The following is a 27,914-nucleotide window of genomic DNA, read 5'->3' on the forward strand; positions in this document are numbered from 1 at the left end:
CAGCGTCGGCTTGTCCGGCCGGGAACGGCCCCGGGAGCGGGAATAGCCCCGGGAGAGCCGGGAATAGCCCCGAGAGCGGGAATAGCCCCGGGAGAGCCGGGAATAGCCCCGAGAGAGCCGGGAATAGCCCCGGGAGAGCCGGGAATAGCCCCGAGAGAGCCGGGAATAGCCCCGGGAGAGCCGGGAATAGCCCCGAGAGCGGGAATAGCCCCGAGAGAACCGGGAATAGCCCTGAGAGAACCGGGAATAGCCCCGAGAGAACCGGGAATAGCCCCGAGAGAACCGGGAATAGCCCCGGGAGCCGAGAATAGCCCCGGGAGAGCCGGGAATAGCCCCGAGAGAACCGGGAATAGCCCCGAGAGAACCGGGAATAGCCCCGGGAGAGCCGGGAATAGCCCCGGGAGAGCCGGGAATAGCCCCGGGAGCGGGAATAGCCCCGAGAGCGGGAATAGCCCCGAGAGCGGGAATAGCCTCGGGAGAGCCGGGAATAGCCCCGGGAGAGCCGGGAATAGCCCCGAGAGCGGGAATAGCCCCGGGAGAGCCGGGAATAGCCCCGGGAGAGCCGGGAATAGCCCCGAGAGAACCGAGAATAGCCCCGGGAGCGGGAATAGCCCCGGGAGAACCGGGAATAGCCCCGAGAGCGGGAATAGCCCCGGGAGAGCCGGGAATAGCCCCGGGAGAGCCGGGAATAGCCCCGGGAGAGCCGGGAACGGCCCCGGGAGAGCTGGGAATAGCCCCGGGAGAGCCGGGAATAGCCCCGAGAGAACCGGGAATAGCCCCGGGAGAGCTGGGAATAGCCCCGGGAGAGCCGGGAATAGCCCCGAGAGAACCGGGAATAGCCCCGAGAGCGCGAATAGCCCCGGGAGAGCCGGGAATAGCCCCGAGAGAACCGGGAATAGCCCGGGAGAGCCGGGAATAGCCCCGAGAGAACCGGGAATAGCCCCGGGAGCCGAGAATAGCCCCGGGAGAGCCGGGAATAGCCCCGGGAGCGGGAATAGCCCCGGGAGAGCCGGGAATAGCCCCGGGAGAGCCGGGAATAGCCCCGGGAGCCGGGAATAGCCCCGGGAGCCGGGAATAGCCCCGAGAGAACCGGGAATAGCCCCGAGAGCGGGATTAGCCCCGGGAGAGCCGGGAACGGCCCCGAGAGAACCGGGAATAGCCCCGGGAGCCGGGAATAGCCCCGGGAGAACCGGGAATAGCCCCGGCACAGCATCCTCCTGGCAGGAATGGCCCCGGGCGTTGGGAACAGCCCCGGCACAGCCTCGCCTTGGCAGTCAGGAATAACCCCTGGGGCTCGGGAGGAGCGGCGGCGTGGAATCACCGCATCAGCCGGGAACGGCCCCGGGAACAGCCCCGGGCACACCGGGCCGCGCTCCCCCGGGCCCGGCGGCTCCCGCGGCAGCTCCCGGCGATCCCGGCTCCCTCCGGTGCCGGCCGCGCCTCGGGGGGCTCGCGTGAGCCCCGTGCGCCCCGGCTCCCTCCCGCGGGACCCCCGGACCCGCCGCTGCCACGGGCGTCACCCCCCTCGAGACTCCGGCAGCTCCAAGCACACCCTGGGAGCCCCGAGCCCCCCCAGACTCACCCTGAGCCCCCAGAGACCCCGGACCGTGCCCCCTCCCCTCCCGGGCCACGTGACCGCGACCCCCGGGACCCTCCCCGGGAAACTCACGGGCGGCCGCTGCCCCGCCGCGCGGTGACGTCACGCGCGCGGTACGTCAGCGCGCCGCTGACGTCATGGTGTCAGCCACGGCCGCGTCCGGCCGCGCCCCGTTCCGGGTCGGGGGGCGGGACCGGGGGCAGCGCCCCCTAGCGGCGCCATGGGACAGCGGATGGGAGGGGCCGAGCGACCCCGCCCCCCCAGTGTCCCCCGGTGTCCCCAGCGTCCCCCAGTACAGCCCCAGTGTCCCGAGTGCCCCTCACTATCCCTTAGTGTCCCCCAGTACAGCCCCAGTGTCCCGAGTGTCCCCCGGTGTCCCCAGTGTCCCCCAGTACAGCCCCAGTGTCCCAAGTGCCCCCCCACTATCCCTTAGTGTCCTCCAGTGCAGCTCCAGTGTCCCCAGCATCCCCCCGTGTCCCCCAGTACAGCCCCAGTGTCTCCAGTGCCTCCCAGTAAGCTCCAGAGCCCCACAGCGTCCCCCACTGTCCCCCAGGACAGCCCCGGTGTCCCCCGGTGCCCCCCCGTGCCAGCCGCACCCCCTGGTGCTCCTCGGTGCCCCCCCCACCTCCGGATATCGCCCCCACCCCATGCTCCGGCCGTCAGCACCTCCCTCTCCCCCCAGTCATGCTGCCGGGAGGGGACACCCGGACAAGGACGGCCGGGAAGAGCGGGAGGCAGTTCCCAGGGTCTGGAGCACATTCCCGGGGAGCAGGAGCTGTTCCCGGGGCTGCAGGGTGTTCCCAGAGGACTGAAGCCCATTCCCGGGGATCAGGAGCCGTTCCCGGGGATCAGGATCCCATTCCCGGGGATCAGGAGCCATTCCCGGGGGCAGGAGCCGTTCCCGGGGATCAGGAGCCATTCCCGGGGGCAGGAGCCGTTCCCGGGGATCAGGAGCCGTTCCCGGGGCTGCAGGGTGTTCCCAGAGGACTGAAGCCCATTCCCGGGGATCAGGAGCCGTTCCCGGGGGCAGGAGCCCTTCCCGGGGATCAGGAGCCGTTCCCGGGGATCAGGAGCCGTTCCCGGGGGCAGGAGCCCTTCCCGGGGATCAGGAGCCGTTCCCGGGGCTGCAGGGTGTTCCCAGAGGACTGAAGCCCATTCCCGGGAGGCAGGAGCCGTTCCCGGGGATCAGGAGCCCTTCCCGGGGATCAGGAGCCGTTCCCGGAGCCGCAGGGCGCTCCCAGGGCAGGATGGCATTCCCAGCAGCCCATGACGCCGTTCCCGGGATCTATCCCATCCCATTGATCCCATCCCACCCCGTTATCCCATTCCATTATCCCACCCCGTTATCCCACCCCGTTATCCCACCGATCCCACCGCGGCCCCTCCTCCCGCGCCCCGCGGCGGGGGTGGGGGTGACCCGCGGGGCCGTCCCGGGGGCGGATTTGGGGGCAGATCCCAGGAAATGGGCTCGTGCCGGCCCGCCGCCAGCGGCCCGCGGCTCGGTGCGATCGGCGAGGCCGCGGCGGGCGGGATGGCGCTGCCGGTGCGGCGGTGGCTGCCGCTGGCGCTGGCCCTGGCGCTGGCCCTGGCGGCGGCCGCGGGGCAGTCCCCGCTGCAGCGGCGCGTGGTGCGAGACGTGCTCGAGTATTTCCACGGGCGCAGCAACGTGCACTTCCTCTTCAAGGAGCGGGAGCTGGACGGGGTCATCGAGCGGGTCCGTAACGGCGCTGCGCACCGGCAGCCGCACCGGGAGCGGGGAGGGCGCGGGAACGGGAACGGGAACGGGGAGGGGGCGCGGGGGGAACGGGGAGGGGATGGAGCGGCCGGGGGAGAACAGCGGTGAAAGGGTCATCGAGGGGTGGGCAGGGATTGGGATCGGGGATTGGGGGCTCAGGGTGGCCACGAGAGCAGGGAGGGGGTCAGCGAGGGGGTCAGCGAGGAACTGAGCGAGGATTGCGGTTGGGATCAGGGATTGGGGGCTCAGGATGTCCACAAGACCAGGGAGGTGGACAGTGAGGGGGAGAGCAGGGATTTGGATCGGGGATTGGGGGTCCAGGGTGGGGGTCCTGGAGGGGGCATGGGTGAACGGGGTCATCGGGCATGGGGGCAACAGGATTCGGGGTTGGGATTCGGGGTTCAGGGTCTGGTATGACCATGGGCAGGGGATTGGGGTGTCCTGGAGGGACAGAGAGAGGGTTGGGGAGGGTGTTGGGGTGTCCTGGAGGGACAGAGAGAGGGTTGGGGAGGGTGTTGGGGTGTCCTGGATGGAATAGGAGATGAACAGGATTGTCCAGCAGGTGAGTTTGGGATTTGGGATTTGGGTATCAGGATCCGGGATGGCCACAGGAATGGGGAGGGGGTCGGGTGTCCCACAGGGAGGGGGTGGGCACAGGGTGCCCCGGGGTGCCCAGGACCGGCCCTGCTGGCCGGGCTGAGCTCGGTTATTCATTAACAGATCCAAACTGATCCCGGTGCCCCCGGAGCCGGGGCCATCCCGGGGTGCCCCTGCACACTGTCCCATGTCTGGGGAGGGCCGGGACTCCAGGGACCCCCACCCTGGGCCACGTGCCCACCTTGGGGCCACCCTGGGGTCATTCCTGGGATGGGTTTACCTGAGGGTTTCCAGCATTCAGGATCCCTCCTAGGGTTCAGGGTCCTGCCTGAGATTTGCGGTTCCTGTGGGAGCTTTGGGGTCCCTCTCAGGGGTTGGCATCTGTGGGGTTCAGGATCTCCCCCAGCATTTGGGGTCCCTGTGGGGTGGTTGGGTCACTCCTGGGGTTTGGGGTCTCGCTGGGGGGCTGCATTCCCTGGGGGTCTGTGGGGTCTGGGAGTCCCTCCAGAGATCAGGATCCCTCTGGGGAGCCCTGCCGTGCCCTGCCGTGCCCTGCCATGCCCTGCCATGCCCTGCCACTCCTGTTCCCCCAGGAGGACCCTTCGGGGACCTTTGTGCAGCTCCGCCTGGGCCTGGCACAGACCACATGTCGGAAGCGAGCACCGCAGCGGCACTGCCGGGTGCTGGAGAGCCGGGTGAGGCATCTGGGGACATGTCCTGGGCTGTCCCTCCTCCCCGGGGACTGTCCTGGGCTGTCCCTCCTCCCTGGGGGCACCCGGGGCTGTCCTTTTACCCCTGGGGCACACGGCGTGTCCCTCCTCCCTGGGGACGTGTCTTGGGACTGTCCTTCCTCCCCTGGGGCACCTGGGGTGTCCCTTTTCCCCGGGGCCCATCCCTGGGTGTCCCCTCTCCCTTGTCCCCATCCCAGGACTCCCCCAGCCCCCCTGTCCCCCCACCCGGATGCTGTGGGTGGCTCAGAGGGGACGGTGTGGGTGCCCGAGGGTCCCCAGGGTCCCGGGGGTGACATCCCCGGGTGTCCCCAGCGCAAGCCGACCTGCCTGGCCTGCTACAAGTTCGACACCGGCGACGTGCCCAAGGTGCTGGACAAGTACCACAACTGCGGCCCCAGCCACCACCTGGCGGCCAAGGTGAGGTGTCCCCGGCGCCCCCCGGTGCCCCCCGGCGTGTGCCCGGCCGGTGCCAGCCCCTGTGTGCCCGCAGGAGATCCGGCAGCGCGACGAGGCCGAGTGCCGGGCGGTGGAGGAGGCGGGCAGAGGGGGGGACACGCCGTACCTGCCCGGGATGTTCGCCTTCTCCCGGGGGCTGCCGGCCTAGGTGGGTACGGGGACAGGGGGCAGGGGGCGCAGGGAGCCCACCACAGCCCCTCCGTGTCCCCTGGGTGGGTATGGACACTCTGGAACAGGGGACACTGACCCCACCACAGCCCCTCCGTGTCCCCTGGGCATAGGTAGGTATGGATACCCTGGGACAAGGGGCACAGGGAGCCCACCACTGCCCCTCTGTGTCCCCTGGGTGGGTATGGGGGCAGGGGGCGCAGGGAGCCCACCACAGCCCCACCGTGTCCCCTGGGTGGGTACGGGGACGGGGGCAGGGGGCGCAGGGAGCCCACCACAGCCCCACCGTGTCCCCTGGGTGGGTATGGACACTGGAACAGGGGACACTGACCCCACCACAGCCCCTCCGTGTCCCTTTCCAGGCTCCACGGCACCGATGGACGCTGCCACCACCTGCCCCGCTTGTCACCCCCCGGCCCCCTCTGACCAAGGAGGGTCCTGGATGTGTCCCCCCCTCCTGCCTGTCCCCTCTTGTCCCCAATAAACCCAGCGCTGGCTCCGCTCTCATGGCTCTTATTTCACCTGGCACCCCCCAGTGTCCCCAGAGATGAGATGGGGACACGGTGGGTGGGCAGTGGGCACTGGGCTCCGTGTCACCACTACCTGTGTCACCCCTTGTCCCCAGGGCTGAAAGACAGGGACACAATGGGTGAGAGACCCCTGAGGCGGCAGGACAGAGGGACACTGGAGGGTGGGACATGTTTAATGCACAGTGCCACCACGTGCCCTGTCCCCAACATGTGCCCCAGCCGAGGCTGGGCTCCCCACGGCTGCTCTGGTGCTCCCTGGGGATCCTCTGCTGGGCTGGGGTGGCTCTGGGGGTGCCCCAGCTCCAGTGTGGGGGTCCCAGGGCTCACAGGAGGAGGGAGACAGGCTTGTGGTGGCTCTGGGGGTCTCAGGGTGACACTGTGGGCTCTGGGGGCTTTCCTGGATCCATTTCTGGGCTCCCACAGATAAGGAAACGCAGCTGGGCAGGGGTGGCACTGAGGGGCTCCCAGCCCTGGCTTTGGGGTCTCACATGGGAGGATGAGGGATCTGGACTGGTGCTGGCTCTGGGGGTGTCCCAGCCCTGGTTTCAGGGTGCCACAGCTCAGGCTGTGGTGGCTCTGGGGGTTCTTTCTCCTGGTCCCATTTTCGGGGTCCTGTGGCTCAGACAATGGTGGCTTTGGGCTGTGGTGGCTCTGGGGATTCTCCTGGCCCTGGTTTTGGGGTCCTGTGGCTCGATGATGGTTGCTTTGGGCTCTGGTGGCTTTGGGGGTTCTCCGTTCCCATCTTTGGGGTCCTGTGGCTCAGATGATGGTGACTCTCTGGGGGTTCTCCTGGCCCCATTTTTGGGGTCCTGTGGCTCGAATGATGGTGGCTTTGGGCTGTGGTGGCTCTGGAGGTTCTCCATTCCCATCTTTGGGGATTTTCCATTCCTATTTTGGGGGCTTTCCATTCCAATCTTTGAGGATCCTCCATTCCAATCTTTAGGGGTTCTCCATTCCCATCTTTGGGGGCTTTCCATTCCCATCTTTGGGGGTTCTCCATTCCAATATTTGGGGTTGTGTGGCTCAGATGATGATGGCTTTGGCCTGTGGTGGCTCTGGGGGTTCTCCATTCCCGTCTTTGGAGGTTCTCCATTGCCATCTTTGGGGTCCTGTGGCTCAGATGATGATAGCTTTGGGCTATGGTGTCTTTGGGGGTTCTCCATTCCCATCTTTGGGGGTTCTCCATTGCCATCTTTGGGGGTTCTCCATTCCCATCTTTGGGGGCTCTCCATTGCCATCTTTGGGGTTCTCCATTGCCATCTTTGGGGTCCTGTGGCTCAGATGATGGTGACTCTCTGGGGGTTCTCCTGGCCCTGTTTTTGGCTCCTGCGGCTCGGATGATGGTGGCTTTGGGCTGTGGCTGTTCTCCATTCCCACCTTTGCGTTCCCCAGCCCGGCCAAGGCCGCATCCAGCCCGCGCGTCCCCGCGGCGCTCAGAACCCGAAGTCGCCGTGCTGGCGGCGGCCGAGGGCGCGCTGTGCCTGCGCGATGGAGTCGTCGGCGCGGCGGCCGAGCTCGCGGCACTCGCGCAGGGCCTGGCCCAGCTGCCGCGTGGCCTCCTCCAGCACGGCGCTGCGCCGCGCCGGCCGCGCCTCCCAGAACCCGGCGCGCACCCAGGGCTGCGGCGGCTCCGCGGGCGCCACGGCGGCGGCGGGCGCGCCCTCCCCGTCCAGCGCCGCGTCCAGCTCGCGGCACAGGCGGAAGAGCTCGCTGCCGCGGCCCGCCACGCGCTGCCCGTCGATGGCCTTGAGGCCGGGCAGCATGGCGGCCAGCGCGGCGCGGTAGGCCGGCGCGGCGCACAGCGGGTTGGCCAGGCCGCCGCGCGGGTCCCGCAGGCGCAGGCTCTCCAGGTGCCGCAGGCCCTGCAGGCAGCGCAGCTGGCGCAGGCTGCGCAGGCGGTTGCCCGCCAGGTTGAGCTGGCGCAGGCTGCGGCAGCCCCGCAGCGGCTCCACGCTGGCCACGCGGTTGGCGGCCAGGTTGAGCACGGCCAGGGCGCGCAGCGCGGCCAGCGGCGCCAGCCCCGCGATGGCGTTGCCCGACAGGTCCAGCCACTCGAGGTTGGAGCAGTCGGCCAGGCAGCCCAGGTGCGCGATGCCGCGGCCCCGCAGCCGCAGCAGCAGGATGGACTCCAGCGAGAACTCGCCCGTCGTGGCCTTGAGCAGCGCCGGCGTCACCCGCACCCCGGAGCCTTCGTCCTCCTCCTCTTCCTCCTCCTCCTCCTCCTCCTCTGAGGGCTCCGACACCTCCGGCTCCTCTGGTGCCTCCTCCCCGCGCCCCTCCATCCCTGCGGGGAGGTCCTGGAGGGACGGCGGGGCTGGGGTGGCACCGGGGACCACCGGGGTGGCCTTGGGGTGCCCTGGGGTGTGGGGACACGTGTAGTGTGCAAGTGGGGCGTGACTGGGGGTGTCACCTGTTCCTCCCCACGCCCCTCCATCCCCATGAGGGGTCCCGAGCAGGGAAAGGGGCTGAGGGTGGCACTGGGGAATGGCTCTGGAAGGACACGCTGGCTATGGGGTATCCTGGGGTGTGGGGACACGTGTGGGACACATCTGGGCAGGCACTGGGGTGCAGAGACATCTGTGGGAAACATGTGGAGGTGTCTTGGGGGGCTGGGGACACCGGTAGGACCCAAAGGCCATCAGTGTGGTCGGGGGACACGCGGGGGTCATTACTGGGCTGAACCTGGGGCACAGGGACAGCCCCAGAGCCCACGGGGAGCCCCCACACCCCAACCGGCCCTCACCCCCACAACCCCCAGACCCACCGTGTTCCATCCCCCGGTGCCCCCAGACCTCCCCATTCCCCCCGTCGGTGCCCCCGTTACACCCCAGCGCTCCCGGATCCAGCCCCGTCCCCACAGATCCCCCCCCGTTCCCTCCCCGCTGCTCCCAGACCCTTTTGTGGTGCCCCCGTGAACCCCCCCGAGGCCCTCCATTCCACCCGCCCCTCTCCGCCCCCCAGGTCCCCCAAAATTCCCCAAATTCCCCCCAAATCCCCGCTACCCCCCCGTGCCCCCCCCCCCGCTCTCACCGCACGGCGGCTCCCGGCGGCCCCCGAGGCCCCGCCCCCCGTTGCCATGGGGATCAGACCCCGCCCCCGTTACCTTAGGGACGAGACTCCTCCCACCACGAGGCCACACCCCCGCCTCGCCCCTTGCTTGGCCACGCCTCCTTCGGGGCCCCGCCCCACGCTGCCCCCGGCCCGTCCGCGGGGCCCGAGATCCCGAGATTTCCATAAAAACGGGGCTTTATTGGCACTGCGGGACACCCCCGCCGCCCCCTGCCCATGGGGAGGCATCCCTCCCGTCCCCGCCCTGGGGTCCCCCCGCGTCCCTCACCGGGGGCTTTCCAGCGCCACCGGCCACATCGCTCAGGGGCTGCTCCTGCACCGCTGCCGCTGGCAGAATGGGCCGGGATCCTCTGGGATGCTGTGGGATCCCCCTGCCGGGGCCCCCGGCACATCCCGGCGCTCAGGACGTGGCACCGGCGCAGGTGAGGGGTGAGGGGCTGAGGGGTGACCAGCGGCACTGCTGCAGGCACTGGCAGAGCTCGGAGCAGAGTGCCAAGGATGCAGCACTGGCAGCCGCTGGGAAACCCAGCCCTTCCCAGTGCTCAGGATGTGCCACTGGGGAACCTGGCACACCCCAGTGCTCAGGATGTGCCACTGGGGAACCTGGCACACCCCAGTGCTCAGGATGTGCCACTGGCTGCCCCTGGGGGCCCTAGCACATCCCCGGCAGCCATCAGGGTCCATGGCACCTCCCAGCACCTCCTGACACCGCAGTGCCAGGGATTCACCATCGGCATCCACTGGAGCCCCTGACACCTGCGGGCATTCAGGGGCACAGGGTGGGGGGCTCTGGCCAGCCCAGCTGGGACCCAGTGACACCGGTGCCAGTGACAGCGGTGGCCGTGGCCATCCCCGCACCGGTGGTGCCCGTCTCCGTCGCCATCCCCGTGCCCATCCCTGTGCCCGTCCCCATGCCCGTCCCCGTGCCCGTGCCCGTGCCGTGCGTGCGCTCGTGGCGCTCCAGGTGCGTTTTGCGGGTGAAGCCGCGGCCGCAGCGGGCGCAGTGGTGCGGCCGCAGCCCCGTGTGCACGGCCTGGTGCCGGCCCAGGTTGGTCTTGGAGCTGAAGCGGCGGCCGCAGCGGGTGCAGGCGTGGGGCCGCGTGCCCGAGTGCACCAGCAGGTGCCGCGCCAGGTGCGCCTTGCGCCCGAAGCCGCGCCCGCACTGGGGGCACGTGAAGGGGCGCTGGGCAGGGGGCACCTGCGGGGCGTCCTGGGGGTCCTGGGTGTGGCCCTGGCTGCTTTTGGCACCGGGCACCTGCGGCCGGTGCTGGTGGTCGTAGGCACCAGGAACCCGAGGCTGGTGCTCGTGGTCCTGAGCACCGGGTGCCTGCGGGGGCTGCAGGAGGGGCGGGGGGTCCTGGGCACAGCCACGGCTGCCGTTGGCACCGGGCACCTGTGGCAGGAGCTGGGGGTCCTGCACGAAGGGGAGCTCGGCCGTGGGCACCGGTGCGGGGTGCTGGGGGTCCTGGGCCCCGGGCTCCTGTGGGGGCTGCAGGGGGTGCTGGGGGTCCTGGGCACAGCCGAGGGCTTGGCTCTCCAGGTGCTGCCACAGGTGCGATGACGAGTTCTGCTTCCAGGGGATGCCCGTGCCACACTGGGGGCAAATGAGCAGATTCTCCTCGGCAGGGCCGTCCCCGTCCCCGTGCTCATCCAGGTGTCCGTTCCCAGCTCCCGGCACCGCTCCCGTGTGCAGCCCCAGGTGCGGCGCGGGGCTCTGCTTCCAGGCGAGGCTGATCTCACAGCCCGGGCAGGGCAGCGGCTTCTCCTCGGCAGGGCCGTGCCCATCCCCGTGCCCATGCCCGTGGCCCGGGGCGGGGTCCCCGTGCAGGCGCAGGTGGCGCAGCAGGTGCTGGCGGTGGGCGAAGCGGCGGGCGCAGCGCGGGCAGGGGTGCGGCCGCTCCCCGGTGTGCGTGCGCAGGTGCCGGTCCAGGTGCGTTTTCTTGCGGAAGCGGCGGGCGCAGCGCGGGCAGGGGTAGGGCCGCTCGCCGGTGTGCGTGCGCAGGTGCGAGCGCAGGTGGATGCGCTGGCGGAAGCGGCGGCCGCAGTGCGGGCACGGGAAGGGCCGCTCGCCCGTGTGCACCCGCAGGTGCCGCGTCAGGTGCGCCTTCTTGCCGAAGGCCTTCCCGCACTGAGGGCAGCAGAAGGGCCGCGGGCCGGGCTGCGAGCGGCGCCCGCACCCGCCGGGGCCGGGGCTCATCCCCGCGCCCGTGCCCGTGCCCGTCCCGAAGGCGATCCCGAGGCTGTCCAGGTGCGGCCCCGGCCCCCAGGCCGGCAGCACCCCGTAGCCCAGCTCCTCGGGGCACGGCTCCTCCGCCTTGCAGGCGCCGGCGATGCCCGGGGGCCCGGCGGGCTCGGGGGGGAAGGCGCCGGGCAGGGGCGGCGGCGCCAGCGGGGCCCCGGTTCCGGCTGCGGCCGCCCAGGCCTCGGCCTCATCGTCCTCCTCCTCCACCTTCACCTTCCGCACCAGCCACGGCCCTGCGGGGACACGGGAGGGGACGTGCCAACGCCAGCATATCCTGGCACAGCCACCGGGACACGGGAGCTGCCACCCAAGGACGTGGAGCTGCCACTGGCACCGGGCACGGTGACCACCGAGGCCAACGGCACCGGGGACGTGGTGACCGTCACTTCAAGGACCTGGCACAGTCCCTGGCCCTGGGGACATGGTGACCATGCCCCAGGGACCCAGCGCTGCCACCAGGCCCAGGACAGGGTGACAGTGACCGTGTGGCCCCAGCGCTCCCGGGACACGCCTGGCACTGCCGCTGTGACCGTCCCTCACCTGAGTCGTGCAGCTCCGGCTCCCCTGGATCATCCCTGTCATCCTCGGGGGGCACCTCCGCCTTGGGGACCACCAGCCATTCTGGGGGGACAAAGAGCCACAGACAGGTCCCTCCCGGCTCAGGGGGGCCCCGAGCCCCCCGGGACCCCACCGAGACCCCCCCGAATGCCCCAGTGCCCACCTGAGCCAGTGCATCCCGGTGCTTCCATCTCCTCCGGCTCCGTCCTGGCCACGGGGGGACCTGCGGGAGGGGGGAGGGGGCACGCGGTGACCCCCCCAGACCCGAGCTCGGGACCCCCTGCCCGCCGGGGGGGGTCGGGATCCCCGGGACCCCCGGGCACGGTGGGGGCGGACACTCTCCTGTCCTGCCTGGTGGGTCCGGGGGTCTGGAGGGGTTCGGGGGCAATCCGGGGGGGTTCAGGGGGGCCAGGCAGGGTTCGCAGGGATCCGGGGGGCTCTCGGGGGATTCCGGGGGGCTCTGGGGTGTTCCAAGGGGTTCCCGTGGAGCGGCGTCCCCGTCCTGGTTCCCCAGGAGCTCACGGCCACCCCAGCCCCGTTCTCCGTCCGCCCTGGGCCCCCCCGTACCCCCACCCGAGCCCTTTCCGCACCCCCAGCCCCCTCTCGGTCGCCCCCCGAGCCGTTTTTGTTCCCCGCTGTCCCCTCCGTGTCCCCTTCCCGTCCCCGCCCGCCCATCCTGCCCCTCCCCGCCGGCCCCCCGCCCTTCCTGCCGCTCCCGGTGCCGCTCCCGGTGCCGCTCCCGGTGCCGCTCCCGGTGCCGCTCCCGGTCACGATCCCGCTCCGCTCCCGCTCCCGCCGTACCCGCGGCCTCGGGGCTGCCCCGGCCCCACCGGCGCCGCCGCCGCCGCCGCCGCGCCCCGCCCCCCGCGGTGGCCGCCGGTCCCCCCGCCCCGCCGGGACCGCCCCCCCCGTGCCCGCACCCCCCCGCTCCCCCCGTGCGTCCCCCCGGTGTCCCCGTGTGTCCGCACCCCTGTGCCGTACCGCGTGTGCCCCGTGGGGGGGACACGGACACGGACACGGACACGGACACGGACACGGACACGGACACGGACACGGACACGGACACGGACACGGACACGGACACGGCTGGGTCGGGGACAGCATGGGGGGGCATGGGGACACGGACAGGGACCCGGGGGGACACGGACACGGACATGGCTGGGCTGGGGACAGCATGGGGGGGCATGGGGACACGGACAGGGACACGGGGGGGACACGGACACGGACACGGCTGGGCTGGGGGGGGCATGGGGGGCATGGGGACACGGACAGGGACACAGGGGGACACGGACACGGACATGGCTGGGGACAGCATGGGGGTGGCATGGGGACACGGACAGGGACACAGGGGGGACACGGGGGACACGGACAGGGACACAGAGGGACACGGACACGGACATGGCTGGGGACAGCATGGGGGGGGCATGGGGACACGGACAGGGACACAGGGGGGACACGGGTGAGACATGGACAGGGACACAGGGGGGACACAGGGGGTACATGGACAGGGACACAGGGGGGACACGGACAGGGACAGGAGCACCCCAGAGGCCTTGGGGACACTCAGGGAGACATGGGGAGAACAATGGGCAAGGACACGGGATAGAAACGGCGACACGAAGGGCTTGGAGGGGACATGGAGGGCACGGGGGGGACACAGGGGGGACACGGAGGACACTGTGTGGGGGGACATGGGAGAACACAGGACCCGGCTGTGAGGGTACATGGGGCTGGGAGGACACAGGAGACATGAGGGGACACAGGACAGGGACATGGGGACACAGGTGGGGTACAGGGGAAACAGGACACGAGGGGACACGCGGCAGGGACGTGGGGACACGGGGGGCTGAGCGTGAGCAGGACCCGCTGTCCTGCCACATCCGTGTCCCTGTGCCCCGTGCCGGATCCCGGATGTCCCGTGCCATTGCCTTCTCCCAGGAAACGGGGAGATGTCACCCTGGTGTCACCATGGCCCCCCCCAGGCGCCAGCTGTGCCCAATCGGCGTCACCACAGCTGGTGGCACTTCTGGGGACTTTCCATAAATCCCGGAGCCACTGGGGCTGGTGAGCCAGAGCTGGGGCCGGTGAGTGGCGCTGGGGGGGGTGACATTAGGGTGGGTGACATTGGGGTGGGTGACATTGGGGTGACCCTGCTGGACCCCTGGCCGGGAGGACACCCAGGAATTGTGACCATGGGGACACCTGGGTCCCACTTTTGCAGGGACACCGGATCGGCCATGGCCGCGGTGGCGGGGCCGGGGGTCACCGCAAGGGTGGCGGCCGTCGCTGTGCTGTGGGTGACAGCCGTGGGGGCGGCCACGGGGTGAGCAACGGGAACGGGAACGGGGATGGGGAATGGAGATGGGAATGGGGAATGGGGATGGGGATGGGGATGGGGAATGGGGAATGGGAATGGGAATGGGAATGGGGATGGGAATGGGAATGGGGATGGGGATGGGAATGGGAATGGGGAATGGGGACGGGGACGGGGATGGGGATGGGGAATGGGGATGGGGAATGGGGATGGGGAATGGGAATGGGAATGGGGACGGGGATGGGGATGGGGATGGGGAATGGGGATGGGGAATGGGGATGGGGATGGGGAATGGGAATGGGAATGGGGAATGGGGAATGGGGAATGGGGAATGGGGATGGGGATGGGGATGGGGAATGGGGATAGGGAACAGGAAATGGGAATGGGAAATGGAGAATGGGAATGGGGAATGGGAACTGGGAACTGGGGATGGGGAACTGGGAATGGGTTTGGGAGCTGGGAAAGATAACCAGGAATTGGAGCTGCAGAATGGAGATCGGGGCCTGGTACTGGGAATGGGAGTTGGGAGCTGGGAATGGGAGGCAGGATCTGGGATGGGAACAGGGTGGGAGCTGGGGTGGGTTCCAGAAGGCAGGATGGATCCCTGGTGGGTGCCTGCGTGGAGGCTGGGAGCTGGGATGTGTGTCCGGAGTGGGATGGACGGGGAGGGCCAGATGGGAGCTGGGCGGGGGCTGGGATTGTGCTGGGCGCTGGTTGGTCCCGGGCGGGTCCCGGCGGGTCCCGGGCGGGTCCCGGGCGGGTCCCGGCGGATCCCGGGTGGATCCCGGGCGGGTCCCGGCGGATCCCGGGTGGATCCCGGCGGATCCCGCGGCTGCCCGCAGGCGCTGGTGCGAGCGGACGGTGCTGGTGACGGAGCAGGAGGAGGTGAGGCCGCGGCGCGAGGCCGCGGTGCCGTGTCCCAGTTTGTACCAGTACAGCCTGGCCGGGTGGCGCCTGGACCGGGACCGCACGCGCCGGGAGCGCGGGAGCCCCGACGGGGACACCGAGCCCGCCCTCTGCCACATCTACCGGTGAGCCGGGGGGGGTGGGGCACCGGGCGACACCGCGGGACGCTGCGTCACACCGGGCTGTCCCCGCAGCCCCCCGGAGGTGCGGCCGGTGGCGCGGAACCGCACGGAGCGCGGCTGCTGTCCCGGCTGGAGCGGCGCCCGCTGCACCGAGGGTCAGTGATGGGGGGGACACGGGGGTGGCACCCGGGGACATCCCTGCCGTGTCACTCCCGCTGGGAGCTGGGACTGGTGCTGGGATGGGAACTGGGAACCAGGATGGGAACTGGGAGCTGAGATGGGAACTGGGAGCTGGAATTTGGGAACTGGGAGCTGGGACTGGTGCTAGGATGGGAACTGGGAGCTGGGATGGGATTTGGGATGGGAACTGGGACCAGGGACTGGTGTTGGGATGGGAACTGGGAGCCCGGATGGGAGTTGGGATGAGCGTCATTCCCACCGCATCATTCCCGCTGCGATTCCCTCTCTGTGCCATTCCCTCTGGGTGCTGGGAGGGGTGCTGGGGTCCATGCCATCCCCCGTGCCCCTCGGTGCCACCCACTGTCCCCACCCCGCAGGCCCCGGCTCCCTGGGCCGCTGTTTCAGCGCGTGGCAGTGCCAGGACGGTGCCAGCCACAACGGCAGCGCCATGAGCCGCGCCGAGTGCTGCCAGCAGCCCTGGGGACACAGCTGGCAGCGCGGGGACACCGGCGGGCCCTGCCTGCCCTGCACCCGCCTGCCCCTGGGCGGGGACGGGGGCTCCCCGCGCCACCGCAGCCCCCCGGCCGCGTGCCAGGCCTGGGCCGGCTCCCGATTCCGCACCTTCGACGGGCGGCACTTCGGCGTCACCGGGAACTGCCGGTACAGCCTGGCCAGCGCCACCGACGGCACCTGGGACGTCACCATCGGCCTGGGACAGCCACGGGTACAGAGGGCACGGGGAGGGCACTCAGAGTCACTGCCAGCCTGGAATGGGACTGGCATGGATGGTGAGGACAGGGATGGGGGACAGCCCCGGGGACGTCACCATCGGGCTGGGACACCCACGGGTACCAGGGGACACTCAGAGTCACTGCCAGCGGGGAACAGGGCTGGGATGGATGGTGGGGACAGGGATGGGGGACAGCACCTGGGATATCACCATTGGCCTGGGACACACACAGGTACCAGGGGCACGGGGAGGGGGCACTCAGAGTCACTGCCAGCCTGGAATGGGGCTGGGAAGGATGGTGGGGACAGGGATGGGGGACAGAGCCTGGGATGTCACCGTCAGACACACAGACACTGGAAAGGGGGACAGGATGGGTCACCTGGGTCACTGCTCCTGTCCCCAGAGGGGGAATGGGACTGGGAGCTGAGATGTGTGATGGGGTGGGGACTGGGATGGGCACTGGGGTGAGAACTGGGGTGGGGACTGGGATGGGGACTGGCAGCAGGGATGGGAGCTGGAATGGGCTTTGGGGCTGGGAGGGGCTTTGGGGCTGGGATGGGCTTTGGGGCTGGGATGGGCTTTGGGGCTGGGATGGGATTTGGCACTGGGATGGGCTTTGGGGCTGGGATGGGCTTTGGGGCTGGGATGGGATTTGGCACTGGGATGGGCTTTGGGGCTGGGATGGGCTTTGGGGCTGGGATGGGCTTTGGGGCTGGGATGGGATTTGGCACTGGGATGGGCTTTGGGGCTGGGATGGGATTTGGGGCTGGGATGGGCTTTGGGGCTGGGATGGGCTTTGGGGCTGGGATGGGATTTGGGGCTGGGATGGGATTTGGCACTGGGATGGGATTTGGCACTGGGATGAGTTTGGGACCTCGGATGGGGTTTGGGATGGCACAGCCATGGGTCCATCCCTGGTGGCCATGGCACACGTGAGTGTCCCATCCCCATCCCCACTGTCCCTGTCACACCTGAGTGTCCCAGTGCCACGCCCCTGCCACAGGAGCTGCACATGACCTTCGGGACAGACACGGTGGTGGCCCAGGGACGGAATGTGTCGGTGAACGGGGCAGCAGTGCCAGAGGGGCGCCCCTACCTGCACAAAGGTGAGGTCCCCAAGGTCCCCAAGGCCACCAGGCCGGGGCAGGGTGGGGATGAGCCCCCAGTGCCATCTGGAAGCACCAGGATACGGTGATCAACCAGCTGCCACCAGAATCTCTGTCCCCATCCTGTCCCCATCCCACCCAATCCTGTCCCATCCTGTCCCCATCCCCTTGCACAGGGCTCGGTGTCACCTGGCCGGGTGACTGGGTGGCCGTGGCCAGCAGCCTGGGAGTGCGGGTGGCCTGGGACGGACACCTGGCCGTGACAGTGACGGTGGAGCCCGAGCTGCGCGGTGGCACCTGGGGGCTCTGTGGCACCTACACCGACGACCCCGCAGGTGAGTCCCACACGCCCAGTGCCACCCCCACCCCGCCTGGGTGACACCCCACGTGTCCCCACCCTGCCTGTGTCCCCCCCAGATGACTTCCTGCTCCCCGATGGGGACATCGCTGCCATTGCCGCCACCTTTGCCAACGCCTGGAAGGTGCCGGTGGCCGGCACAGAGGTACCCGAGGGGGGGCCAGGGTGACACCCGTGCCCTCTGGGCGTCCCCGGGGGTCGCCCCCGCGCTGAGGGACCCCCGGCTCAGCCCCCGTGCAGGGACGCGCCCGAGGGTGGCCCCAGGTGTGACCCGGGGCAGGTGGCAGCGGCGGTGGCCACGTGCGGGCGGCTGCTGGCCCAGCCCTTCCGGCAGTGCCACGGCGAGGTCAGCGGTGCCAGGGGGGCTTGGGGGGGGCCGGGGGGGTCCGGGGGGCTCTGGAATGTCCTGGGGGATCCATGAGGTCACGGGAAGTACCGGGGGGCTCCGGGGAGTTCTGGGGGATCCCAGAGTTCTTCTGGGATGTCCTGGGGGCTTTTGGGGGGTTTGGGAGGGTCCCAGGGGATTCCAGAGAGTCCTGGGGAGTTTGGGAACTTCCCGTGGGGTTCTGCAGGATCCCAGGGGGGCAACGGGGTCAGGAGTCCTGGGGGGTCCTGGGGATTCTGGGAAACTCCAGGGGGTTCATCCCGAGGGAGGTCCTGGGATGTTCTGGGGTCTTCTGGGCTGTCTTGGGATGTCCTGGGGTCTTCTGGGGTGTTCTGGGATGTTCTGGGATGTTCTGGGGTCTTCTGGGATGCTCTGGGTTGTTCTGAGTTGTTCTCTGTTGTTCTGGGATGTTCTGGGGTCTTCTGGTATCTTCTGGGATGTTCTGGGTTGTTCTGGGTTGTTCTCTGTTGTTCTGGGATGTTCTGAGATGTTCTGGGGTCTTCTGGGCTGTTCTGGGGTCTTCTGGGGTCTTCTAGGGGGTCTTTGAGGATCCTCACTGCTGCTCCCCCCCAGGTGGATCCCAGCGGGTTCTATGCAGCGTGTGTGGCACTGCTGTGTGGGGACGGGGACCCCCTGTCACCCCCCGGTCCCCTGTCACCCCCCGGTCCCCTGTCATCCCCCGGTCCCCTGCCGTCCCCTGATCCCCTGTCACCTCCCGATCCCCTGTCACCTCCCGATCCCCTGTCACCCCCTGATCCCCTGTCACCCCCCGATCCCCTGTCACCTCCCGATCCCCTGTCACCCCCCGATCCCCTGTCACCTCCCGATCCCCTGTCACCCCCTGATCCCCTGTCACCCCCCGATCCCCTGTCACCCCCCGGTCCCCTGTCACCCCCTGATCCCCTGTCACCCCCTGATCCCCTCTCACCCCCCGGTCCCCCCGGTCCCGCTCCCGCCGCCGCCTGCGCCACGTTCGCCGCCTACTCCCGGGAGTGCTCCCGCCGCCAGCTCCACGTCCCCTGGCGCCGCCCCGGCCTCTGCGGTAGGAACCGGGGCTGTCCCCCCGCCGCCCCCTCCCCGCCGTGCCCCGGTGCCACCGCGGTGTCGCCTGTCCCCAGAGCGCCGCTGCGGGGCCGGGCAGCGCTTCTCGGACTGCGTGTCGCTGTGCCCTGTCACCTGTGTCACCGCGGGCGGCGCCGAGCCGGGCCCCTGCCGGCGCCACTGCCACGGCGGCTGCGAGTGCGGCCCGGGGCTGGCCCGGGACGGCCCGCGCTGCGTCTCCCCGGCCGCCTGCCCCTGCCACCACCGGCGGCAGCGCTACGAGCCCGGCCAGAGCGTCCGCCAGCGCTGCAACCGATGGTGGGTGGCACCGCGGGGACAGCGGCGGCTCCGGGCTGGGGGCACCCACCGGGGCGACTCCGCTGATGGGCAGCCCCAGGGTCCCCTTTGGAGTGTCCCCCCCAGCCTGGAGTGCCCCGCGGTGTCCCCTCACCCCCGGGTCCCTGTAGAATGTCCCCCTTTATCCCAGGGTCCCCTTTGGAGTGTCCCCCCCATCCTGGTGTCCTCCATGGTGTCCCCTCACCCCCGGGTCGCTGTAGAGTGTCCCCCTTTATCCCAGGTTCCCTGTGATGTCCTCTACTGCTCCCTGCCACGTGTCCCCCCCATCCTGGTGTCCTCTATGGTGTCCCCTCACCCCGAGGTCCCTGTAGAGTGTCCTCCTTCATCCCAGGGCCCCTGTGATGTCCTCCAGTGTCCCCTGCCACGTGTCCCACATCATGGGGTCCGCTCCAGGTGTCCCCCCCAGCCTGGAGTCCCCCTCGGTGTCCCTGCGTTACCGCGGGGTCCCCCGCAGTGTCCCCCCTTCCCTCAGCTCCCTCACCTCCCTGACCGGTGTCCCCGGTGTCCCCGGTGTCCCCAGCACGTGCGAGGGTGGCCGCTGGCACTGTGAGCAGCAGCGGTGCCCGGCCGAGTGCGCCGTGCTGGGGGGACGTCACTTTGTCACCTTCGACCGCCGCCGCTTCTCCCTGCCGGCCACGTGCGCGCACACCCTGGTGGAGGTGAGGGGACACGGGGGACATCGGGGCTGGCCCAGGGGTGACGGGGCGGAGCTCTGGTGGTGGCCGTGGTGGCTGCAGTGTCCGTGGGGGTGATGGGGGCAGGTGGCCGTGGTGATGGCCGTGGTGGCGGAGTTGTCACCGTGTCTCTGTCCCCAGGACTTCGTGTCGGGGCGGCTGCTGATCACAGCCGAGCACGAGCCGTGTGACAGCCACCCGGGCTGTCCCCGCAGCCTCACCGTCACCACCAGCCGCACCACGGCGCGGCTCCACGGCACAGGTGACACACCTGGACAGGACAGGGACCCGGACCGGGACTGGCATTGTCCCCACGCCCTGATGGTGTTGTGGCAGCCGTCCCAGTGCCCGTCCCCAATGTCCCTGTGGCAGTGGTCTCATCCCCGTGCCCACCGCCCTGTCCCCATGGCAGTGGGTGACATTCCAGTGCCTCTCCCCAAGTCTCCGTGGCAGCAGGAGCCACTCCGGTCCCTGTCCCTGATGTTCCCATCACTGGTGCCACCGCGGTGCCCGCCCCATGGTGCCACTGCTGTCGCCCGCAGGGGAGGTGACAGTGGCCGGGCGGGAGGTGACGCTGCCCTTCTCCGGTGCCGGACTGAGCATCCGCCGCGCGTCCTCGGCCTTCCTGCACCTGCAGCTGCCCGACGGGCACCTGCTCTGGGGCCTGGGCACCCCCGACACCTTCATCACCCTGCAGCCCGCCATGGCCGGCACGGTGAGCGGGACCGCCGGGAGACGCGGGTGGGCCAGGGGGACGGAGCCGCTGGATGGGGCTGTGCCGGGATCTGCCCTGGGATGGGGCTGTGCCGGGGCTGTGCCGGGCTCTGGGATGGAGCCGCTGGGATGGGGCTGTGCCGGGCTCTGGGATGGGGCTGTGCCGGGCTGTGCCGGGCTCTGGGATGGAGCCGCTGGGATGGAGCTGTGCCGAGCTCTGCCTGCTCCCGGCAGGTGCGGGGGCTCTGCGGGACCTTCAACGGGGACCAGCGCGACGAGTTCACGACGCCGGAGGGGGACGTGGAGCCGGGAGTCGCCGCCTTCGCCAACGCCTTCCGGGCGGCCGGAGCGTGCCCGGCGCTGGGCCCCGGCATTGCCGACCCCTGCGACGGCTTCCCCGGGAGCCGGGAGCGCGCCGAGGCCGCCTGCGCCGTGCTCCTGGGGCCGGCCTTCCAGGTGAGCCCCGGCGCGGGGGCAGCGGGGACGGGGGACGCGGTGTGACAGTGTCCCCTCGGGTACAGCCGTGACAGCTGTGACCATGTCCCCTCCGGCACAGCCGTGTCACCGCGCCGTGGACCCGGAGCCGTTCCTGGAGCTGTGCCGCTGGGACGTGTGCTCCTGCCGGGACCGGGAACGGGAACGGGAGCAGGAGCGGTGCCTGTGCCCTGCGCTGGGCGCCTACGGCCGGGAATGCGCCCGGGAGGGAACCGAGCTGGAGTGGAGGAACCAGAGCCTCTGCGGTGCGATGGGATCCATGGGATAATGGGATAGTGGGATAATGGGATAATGGGATGGGATGGGATGGGATGGGATAATGGGGTGGGATGGGATGGGATAATGGGGTGGGATGGGATGGGATGGGATGGGATCCATGGGATGGCATGGGATGGGATGGGATGGGATAATGGGGTGGGACGGGATGGGTTTTGTATCGGGATGGGGAATGGGAATGGGATCGATGGGATGGGAATGGGAATGGGAATGGGAATGGGGATGGGGATGGGGATGGGGATGGGGATGGGAAGGCGAATGGGAAGGGATGGGAGGGGATGGGATGGGATAATGGGATGGGACGGGATGGGTTTGGTATCGGGATGGGGAATGGGAATGGGATCGATGGGATGGGAATGGGAATGGGATCGATGGGATGGGATGGGTTTGGTATTGGGATGGAGAATGGGAATGGGATGGGAGGGGATGAGATGAGGTGATATCTGCCCCCTCAGTGACCCCCCTGTCCCCCCAGACGAGCCGTGTCCCGGGGGGCAGCAGTACCGAGACTGTGGGGGTCCCTGCGGCCGCTCCTGCCCAGAGCCCCCCGGCGGCAGTGACTGTCCCCCCCCGGACACCCTCTGTGTCCCCGGCTGTCGCTGTCCCCCGGGGCTGCTGCTGGCACAGGGCGGGCAGTGTGTGCCCCCCGCCGCCTGCCCGTGCCCCCGCGGTGCCCGCCTGTACCCGCCCGGCGCCCGCATCCGCCGCGGCTGCCAGGCCTGGTGCGTCCCGCGGGAACCTGGGGGTCCCGGGGGGTTCGGGGGCCGGAGGGTCACCCACAGCACGGGGATCCCCGGCCAGAGTGTGGCGGTGACGGTGACACGTGATGAAAACCCCTCCAGCCCGGTGTGACACCCGCGGGACGGGGGGGCTTTTGTCCCGTGTCCCACCGTGGGGACAGCGACGGGGACATGGCACAATGAGGGGCCTGGGTAGGAGGTCTCGGTGGGATGTGGGGTTCTGGGGGAGGGGAGTGCAGGGCGCCTGTGGGATTTGGGTGCTGGGAGATGAGGATGGGGGTGCAGGGACCCCCATTGTTGTGGAGGGATGAGGGGTGGGGATGGGGACACGGGGACCGCGGCATGGGGGGCTCAGCGGAATGTGGGGGCCGGGGCTTGGGGGACCCCGATGAGGGGGGCTCGGAGGGTGGGAGGAAGCTGAGGGTGAGGGTGGGAACCCCAGCGGGGGGGATCGGTGGGATTTGGGGGTTCGGATGGTCGGAGGGAGCTGGAGATGGGGACGGAGACCCCGGGAGGGAGGGAATTCGGTGGGATCTGGGTTCTGGAATTTGGGGCAGGGGGATCCCACCGAGAGGTCTCATACGGACGGGGTCCCTCCCGCCCCGCAGCGTGTGCGCAGGGGGGTCGTGGCGCTGCGCCCCCGGCCCGTGTCCCCCGGCCCCGCGCTGTCCCCCGGGGCTGCTGCACGCTCCCGGCTCCTGCCTGCGCCGCTGCGACCCCGCCGAGCCCTCCGGCACCTGCGGCGGCCCCGCCGACGGCTGCGTGTGTCCCCCCGGGGCGCTGTTCCTGGTGGGTGACACCCGGGGGGACGGGGGGCGGCGGGACCCCCCCGAGCCCCCTGACCGCGCTCTGCTCTGTCGGCAGGACGGGCGCTGCGTGTCGCCGGAGCAGTGTCCCTGTCACCACGGCGGGCGGCCGTACCCGCCCAACGCCACCATCGCCCGCGACTGCAACACCTGGTGGGACCCCCGGCACCCCCAGACCCCCGGGACACCCCGGGCCCCCGCCAGCCCCGCGGTGGCACCGAGCCTGTCCCCGCAGCGTGTGCCGGGGCCAGCGGTGGCACTGCGGGCGCCGGGAGTGCGCGGGGACCTGCGTGGCCACGGGGGACCCGCACTATGTCACCTTCGACGGCCGCGCCTTCACCTTCGCGGGGGACTGCGAGTACCTGCTGGCCCGCGAGGCCACCGGGCTGTTCGCTGTCACCGCCGAGAACGTGCCCTGCGGCGCCAGCGGCGTCACCTGCACCAAGTCCGTGATGGTGGCCATGGGCAACACCGTGGTGCACATGCTGCGGGGTGAGGGACACGGGGACACGGGGACATGGGGGACATGGGGGACATGGGGACACGGGGGACATGGGGACACGGGGGACATGGGGGACATGGAGGACATGGGGGACATGGGGGACACCGTGGTGCACATGCTGCGGGGTGAGGGACACGGGGGACACGGGGGACATGGGGACACGGGGGACATGGGGGACATGGGGACACCGTGGTGCACATGCTGCGGGGTGAGGGACACGGGGACACTGGGACACGGGGGACACTGGGAACACCTGATGCACATGCTGCGGGGTGAGGGACACGGGGGACAAGGGGGACAGGGAGAGGACACGCAGGGACCTGCGGGTGTCACCCACGGTGACATCCTGGCTCGGTCGCGGTGGGGTGGGGGCTGCAGGGGGTGGGGACCCGAGGGGACACGGGGACGCACGGAAGGTCATGAGGGACCATGGGGGGACACGGAGGGACACGGGGAAGTGGCGGGGTGACCACAGTGACAGCCCAGCCCCGTCGCGGCACGGTGGGATTTGGGGGGTGGAGCATGAGGGGACACGGGGGGACACACGGGGGGGTGACCCTCGGTGCCACCCCGGCAGGGCGAGAGGTGACAGTGAACGGGGTGGCCGTGCGACCCCCCAAGGTGTTCGGGGGCTCGGGGCTGGCGCTGCAGCGCGCGGGGCTCTTCCTGCTGCTCCTGACGCGCCTGGGGCTGGCCGTGCTCTGGGACGGAGGTGAGACCCGGGGGACACGGGGGGACACGGGGGACACGGGGGACACGGGGGACACGGGGGGACACGGGGGACACGGGGGGACACGGAGGGACACGAGAGGACACGGGGCTGGCCGTGCTCTGGGACGGAGGTGAGACCCGGGGGACACGGGGGGACACGGGGGACACGGGGGACACGGGGGGACACGGAGGGACACGAGAGGACACGGGGCTGGCCGTGCTCTGGGACGGAGGTGAGACACGGGGGACACGGGGGGACACGGGGGACACGGGGGACACGGGGGACACGAGAGGACACGGGGCTGGCCGTGCTCTAAGACGGAGGTGAGACACGGGGGACACGGGGGGACACGGGGGACACGGGGGGACACGAGAGGACACGGGGCTGGCCGTGCTCTGGGACGGAGGTGAGACCCGGGGGACACGGGGGGACACGGGGGACACGGGGGACACGGGGGGACACGAGAGGACACGGGGCTGGCCGTGCTCTGGGACGGAGGTGAGACCCGGGGGACACGGGGGACACGGGGGACACGGGGGACACGGGGGGACACGGGGGACACGGGGGTCCCTGGGCAGTCCCTGGGGGTGGCCGTGGGGACACGGGTGGGGGTCCCCAGTGCCGGGGGTCCATGGGGTATCCCTGGCGCTGCTGTCGCCAAGGCAGTGTCACCATGGCGGGGTCCCTGGTGCCACCACGGGGGTGTCACCTCGCGGGGTCCCTGGTGCCACACGGGGTCCGCAGTGCCCGCGGCACCACGGGAGGGTCCCGGGGGGTCCCGGGGGGGTCCCGGGCCCCGATGTGCCCCCTGGGTGCCCGCAGGGACCCGCGTGTACGTGCGCGTGTCCCCGCGGCTGCGCGGCCGCCTGGCCGGGCTCTGCGGGAACTTCGACGGCGACGCCGAGAACGACTTCGGGAGCCGCGACGGGGCCCTGGAGGCCACCCCCGGCATCTTCGGGGACTCCTGGCGCCTCAGCCCGCTCTGCCCCGAGGCCGACGGCCACCGCCCGCACCCCTGCGAGGTACGGGGATGGGGGACATGGGGGACAGGGGGGACAGGGGACGGCGGGGGAGAGCAGTGACACGGAGAGACGTGGGGGATTGATTTGACAGGGGTACAGGGGAACTGGATGGGGACACCAGGCGACACGGGGAGACACAGGGGGACGCAGGGAGCACTGGCAGGGGGACACTGGAGATGGAAAGGGTGACACAGAAGCTGGCAGGGGGACACGGGGAGCTGGCAGAGGGACCCTGGAGGACACAAGAGCTGGCAGGGGGACACAGGGAGCATTGGCAGGGGGACACTGGGGATAGACAGGGTGACACAGAAGCTGGCAGGAGGACACGGGGAGCTGGCAGGGGGACCCTGGAGGACACAAGAGCTGGCAGGGGGACATTGTGGGGTACAAAAGGCCATGGGGCTGGGATGGCCCAGGTCGGTGAAATCCCGGACGGGCGGAGGATGAGGATGAGGCCGTGCCTCAGTCCGGGCTGGAATCCCCCGGAATTCCCATCCCCGGCACCCCGGGTGCGCCGAGCCCCGCCTGAACCGGGACAAATGGGGCACACGGAGCCAGGGGGCCCGGCTGGGGACACACGGGGGTCTGACACGGGGGTGCCCCCAGGAGAACCCCCAGCGCTCGGCCTGGGCGCGGGGGCGCTGCGGGGTCCTGCGGCACCCGCTGTTCGCGCCGTGCCACGAGCTGGTGCCGCCGCAGCGCTTCTACGAGTGGTGCCTGTTCGACGCCTGCGGGTGAGTCTGGGGGGCTCGGGGGGGCCAGGGGGGGTCCCGGGCCCCGTCCCACGGCTCCTGCCGCAGGTGTGACAGCGGCGGGGACTGCGAGTGCCTGTGCACGGCCCTGGCCGCCTACGCCGAGGAGTGCGGCCGGCGGGGGAGAGCCCTGCGCTGGCGGAGCCAGGGGCTGTGCCGTGAGTGCGGGGCACCGGGGGCACCGGGGCTGCCGGGGGGTGCCGGGGGTACGCGGGGGTCCGGGGGGCTGTGGGACACGAGGGGTGCCAGGGGGCACGGGGGGCCGGGGGTTACGGGGGGGTCCCGTCCCGCCCCTGTGCTGGTGGAGCCGGGGCTGTGCCGTGAGTCTGGGGGCGCTCGGGAGAGCACAGGGGGACACGGGGAGAGCCCGGGGACACGGGGAGGTCCGGGCTGAGCCCCCGCTGGGATGTGCCTGGGTTGGGGGCCGGACAATGGGTCTGGGGGTGCAGGAGCCCCCCTAGGGGCTGTGGGGCGGGGGGGCCATGGCGTGAGGGGCGTACAGGAGCCCCCCGTGGGGTTGTGGAGCGGGAGGAAGGGTCCGGGCTGTGCCCCCCGAGGGGCTGTGGGACTGAGGGGGGGTCTCAGGCTGCGGAGCGGGGGGTCCCAGCCCCCCTGACCCCCCGACGTGCGCAGCCCTGCAGTGCGAGGGGGGGCAGGAGTACAGCCCCTGCGGGCCCCCCTGCCCCCCCACCTGCCGCGACCTCGGCCGGGAGCCCCCCGAGCTCTGCGGGGCCCTGGGCTGCCTCGAGGGCTGCTTCTGCCCCCCCGGGCGGCTCCTGCACGGTGAGGGGGCGCAGAGTGGGGCGGGGGGCTGGGAGGGGAGGGGACGGAAACGGTTTGGGGGCTGGGAAGGGCTGGGGGCGGCTGGGAGGGGGCTCTGCGGGACGGAAGGGGTTTGGGGGGGCTGGGGGGCTCTGGGGGTCGCGGTGCCAGCCCTGTGTGCCCCCCACCCCCGCAGACGGGCAGTGCGTGGAGCCCCCCGACTGCCCCTGCTTCTGGGACGGCTTCGCCTTCCCGGCCGGGGCCAGCGTGACACAGGGCTGCAGCAACTGGTGAGGCACTGGGGACACTGGGGACACTGGGGGACACTGGGGGACACTGGGGACACTGGGGATACTGGGGACACTGGGGACACTGGGGACACTGGGGACACTGGGGGTACTGGGGGACACTGGGGGTACTGGGGACACTGGGGGACACTGGGGGACACTGGGGGTACTGGGGACACTGGGAGACACTGGGGACACTGGGACACTGGGGACACTGGGGATACTGGGGATACTGGGGACACTGGGGGACACTGGGGGACACTGGGGATACTGGGGATACTGGGGGTACTGGGGACACTGGGGGACACTGGGGACACTGGGACACTGGGGACACTGGGGACACTGGGGATACTGGGGATACTGGGGACACTGGGGGACACTGGGGGACACTGGGGGACGCTGGGGACACTGGGAGACACTGGGGACACTGGGGGACGCTGGGGACACTGGGAGACACTGGGGACACTGGGGACGCTGGGGACACTGGGGACACTGGGGACACTGGGAGACACTGGAGACACTGGGGACGCTGGGGACACTGGGAGACACTGGGGACACTGGGGACGCTGGGGACACTGGGGACGCTGGGGACACTGGGAGACACTGGGGACGCTGGGGACACTGGGAGACACTGGGGGGTACTGGGAGACACTGGGGACACTGGGGGACACTGGGGACACTGGGGGGTACTGGGAGACACTGGGGACACTGGGGGACACTGGGGGACACTGGGGACACTGGGGGGTACTGGGAGACACTGGGGACACTGGGGACACTGGGGATACTGGGGATACTGGGAGACACTGGGGGACACTGGGGACACTGGGGGGTACTGGGAGACACTGGGGACACTGGGGGACACTGGGGGACACTGGGGACACTGGGGGGTACTGGGAGGCACTGGGGAACACTGGGAGCCCGGGAATGGCGTGCTGGGGGCCCGGGACACCGGGGTGTGGGACACTGGGACAATGGGACAGCGGGACACCA

At 70.5% G+C, this 27,914-nt stretch overlaps 4 protein-coding genes across 5 annotated transcripts in view; 2 read left to right on the forward strand and 2 right to left on the reverse strand.

Moving 5' to 3' along the window:
- Positions 1 to 3,044: 3,044 nt before the first annotated feature.
- Positions 3,045 to 5,786, forward strand: RARRES2 (retinoic acid receptor responder 2). 2 transcript variants are annotated; one of them, XM_059493306.1, is made up of 5 exons: positions 3,045 to 3,311; positions 4,523 to 4,624; positions 4,973 to 5,077; positions 5,151 to 5,264; positions 5,626 to 5,786. In XM_059493306.1, the coding sequence occupies exons 1-4, from the start codon at positions 3,060 to 3,062 to the stop codon at positions 5,262 to 5,264; spliced, it is 573 nt and encodes a 190-aa protein (XP_059349289.1). In that variant the 5' UTR covers positions 3,045 to 3,059; the 3' UTR covers positions 5,626 to 5,786. The 2 variants fall into 2 exon arrangements, with proteins under 2 accessions (XP_059349289.1, XP_059349279.1); XM_059493296.1 differs by having other exon boundaries at positions 5,647 to 5,786.
- A 1,175-nt stretch (positions 5,787 to 6,961) lies between these two features.
- Positions 6,962 to 8,892, reverse strand: LRRC61 (leucine rich repeat containing 61). The gene is made up of 2 exons (XM_059493230.1): positions 8,845 to 8,892; positions 6,962 to 8,111 (listed from the first exon to the last, which is right to left on the reverse strand). The coding sequence occupies exons 1-2, from the start codon at positions 8,890 to 8,892 to the stop codon at positions 7,248 to 7,250; spliced, it is 912 nt and encodes a 303-aa protein (XP_059349213.1). The 3' UTR covers positions 6,962 to 7,247.
- A 256-nt stretch (positions 8,893 to 9,148) lies between these two features.
- ZNF467 (zinc finger protein 467) lies at positions 9,149 to 11,874 on the reverse strand. Its single transcript, XM_059492455.1, has 4 exons — positions 11,847 to 11,874; positions 11,666 to 11,746; positions 9,487 to 11,358; positions 9,149 to 9,447 (listed from the first exon to the last, which is right to left on the reverse strand). The coding sequence occupies exons 1-3, from the start codon at positions 11,872 to 11,874 to the stop codon at positions 9,650 to 9,652; spliced, it is 1,818 nt and encodes a 605-aa protein (XP_059348438.1). The 3' UTR covers positions 9,149 to 9,447; positions 9,487 to 9,649.
- Positions 11,875 to 13,920: 2,046 nt separating this feature from the next.
- LOC132078835 (SCO-spondin-like) overlaps positions 13,921 to 27,914 on the forward strand; it is a 35,177-nt gene continuing 21,183 nt past the window's right edge. Inside the window, exons 1-25 of the mRNA XM_059481149.1 lie at positions 13,921 to 14,006; positions 14,840 to 15,028; positions 15,098 to 15,180; positions 15,583 to 15,929; positions 16,939 to 17,041; positions 17,218 to 17,376; positions 17,459 to 17,544; positions 17,629 to 17,745; positions 18,358 to 18,826; positions 18,903 to 19,143; positions 19,703 to 19,841; positions 19,998 to 20,118; positions 20,399 to 20,571; positions 20,805 to 21,026; positions 21,127 to 21,310; positions 21,817 to 22,063; positions 22,690 to 22,870; positions 22,946 to 23,040; positions 23,123 to 23,379; positions 23,967 to 24,101; positions 24,924 to 25,123; positions 25,730 to 25,857; positions 25,924 to 26,033; positions 26,509 to 26,658; positions 26,834 to 26,927. Of these exons, the coding sequence (XP_059337132.1) occupies positions 13,921 to 14,006; positions 14,840 to 15,028; positions 15,098 to 15,180; positions 15,583 to 15,929; positions 16,939 to 17,041; positions 17,218 to 17,376; positions 17,459 to 17,544; positions 17,629 to 17,745; positions 18,358 to 18,826; positions 18,903 to 19,143; positions 19,703 to 19,841; positions 19,998 to 20,118; positions 20,399 to 20,571; positions 20,805 to 21,026; positions 21,127 to 21,310; positions 21,817 to 22,063; positions 22,690 to 22,870; positions 22,946 to 23,040; positions 23,123 to 23,379; positions 23,967 to 24,101; positions 24,924 to 25,123; positions 25,730 to 25,857; positions 25,924 to 26,033; positions 26,509 to 26,658; positions 26,834 to 26,927 (4,316 nt within the window). The remainder of the gene's footprint in view (positions 14,007 to 14,839; positions 15,029 to 15,097; positions 15,181 to 15,582; positions 15,930 to 16,938; positions 17,042 to 17,217; positions 17,377 to 17,458; positions 17,545 to 17,628; positions 17,746 to 18,357; positions 18,827 to 18,902; positions 19,144 to 19,702; positions 19,842 to 19,997; positions 20,119 to 20,398; positions 20,572 to 20,804; positions 21,027 to 21,126; positions 21,311 to 21,816; positions 22,064 to 22,689; positions 22,871 to 22,945; positions 23,041 to 23,122; positions 23,380 to 23,966; positions 24,102 to 24,923; positions 25,124 to 25,729; positions 25,858 to 25,923; positions 26,034 to 26,508; positions 26,659 to 26,833; positions 26,928 to 27,914) is intronic.

Source organism: Ammospiza nelsoni, chromosome 1, assembly GCF_027579445.1.
Source record: "Ammospiza nelsoni isolate bAmmNel1 chromosome 1, bAmmNel1.pri, whole genome shotgun sequence".
In the NCBI taxonomy this organism is placed as follows: Eukaryota; Metazoa; Chordata; class Aves; order Passeriformes; family Passerellidae; genus Ammospiza; species Ammospiza nelsoni.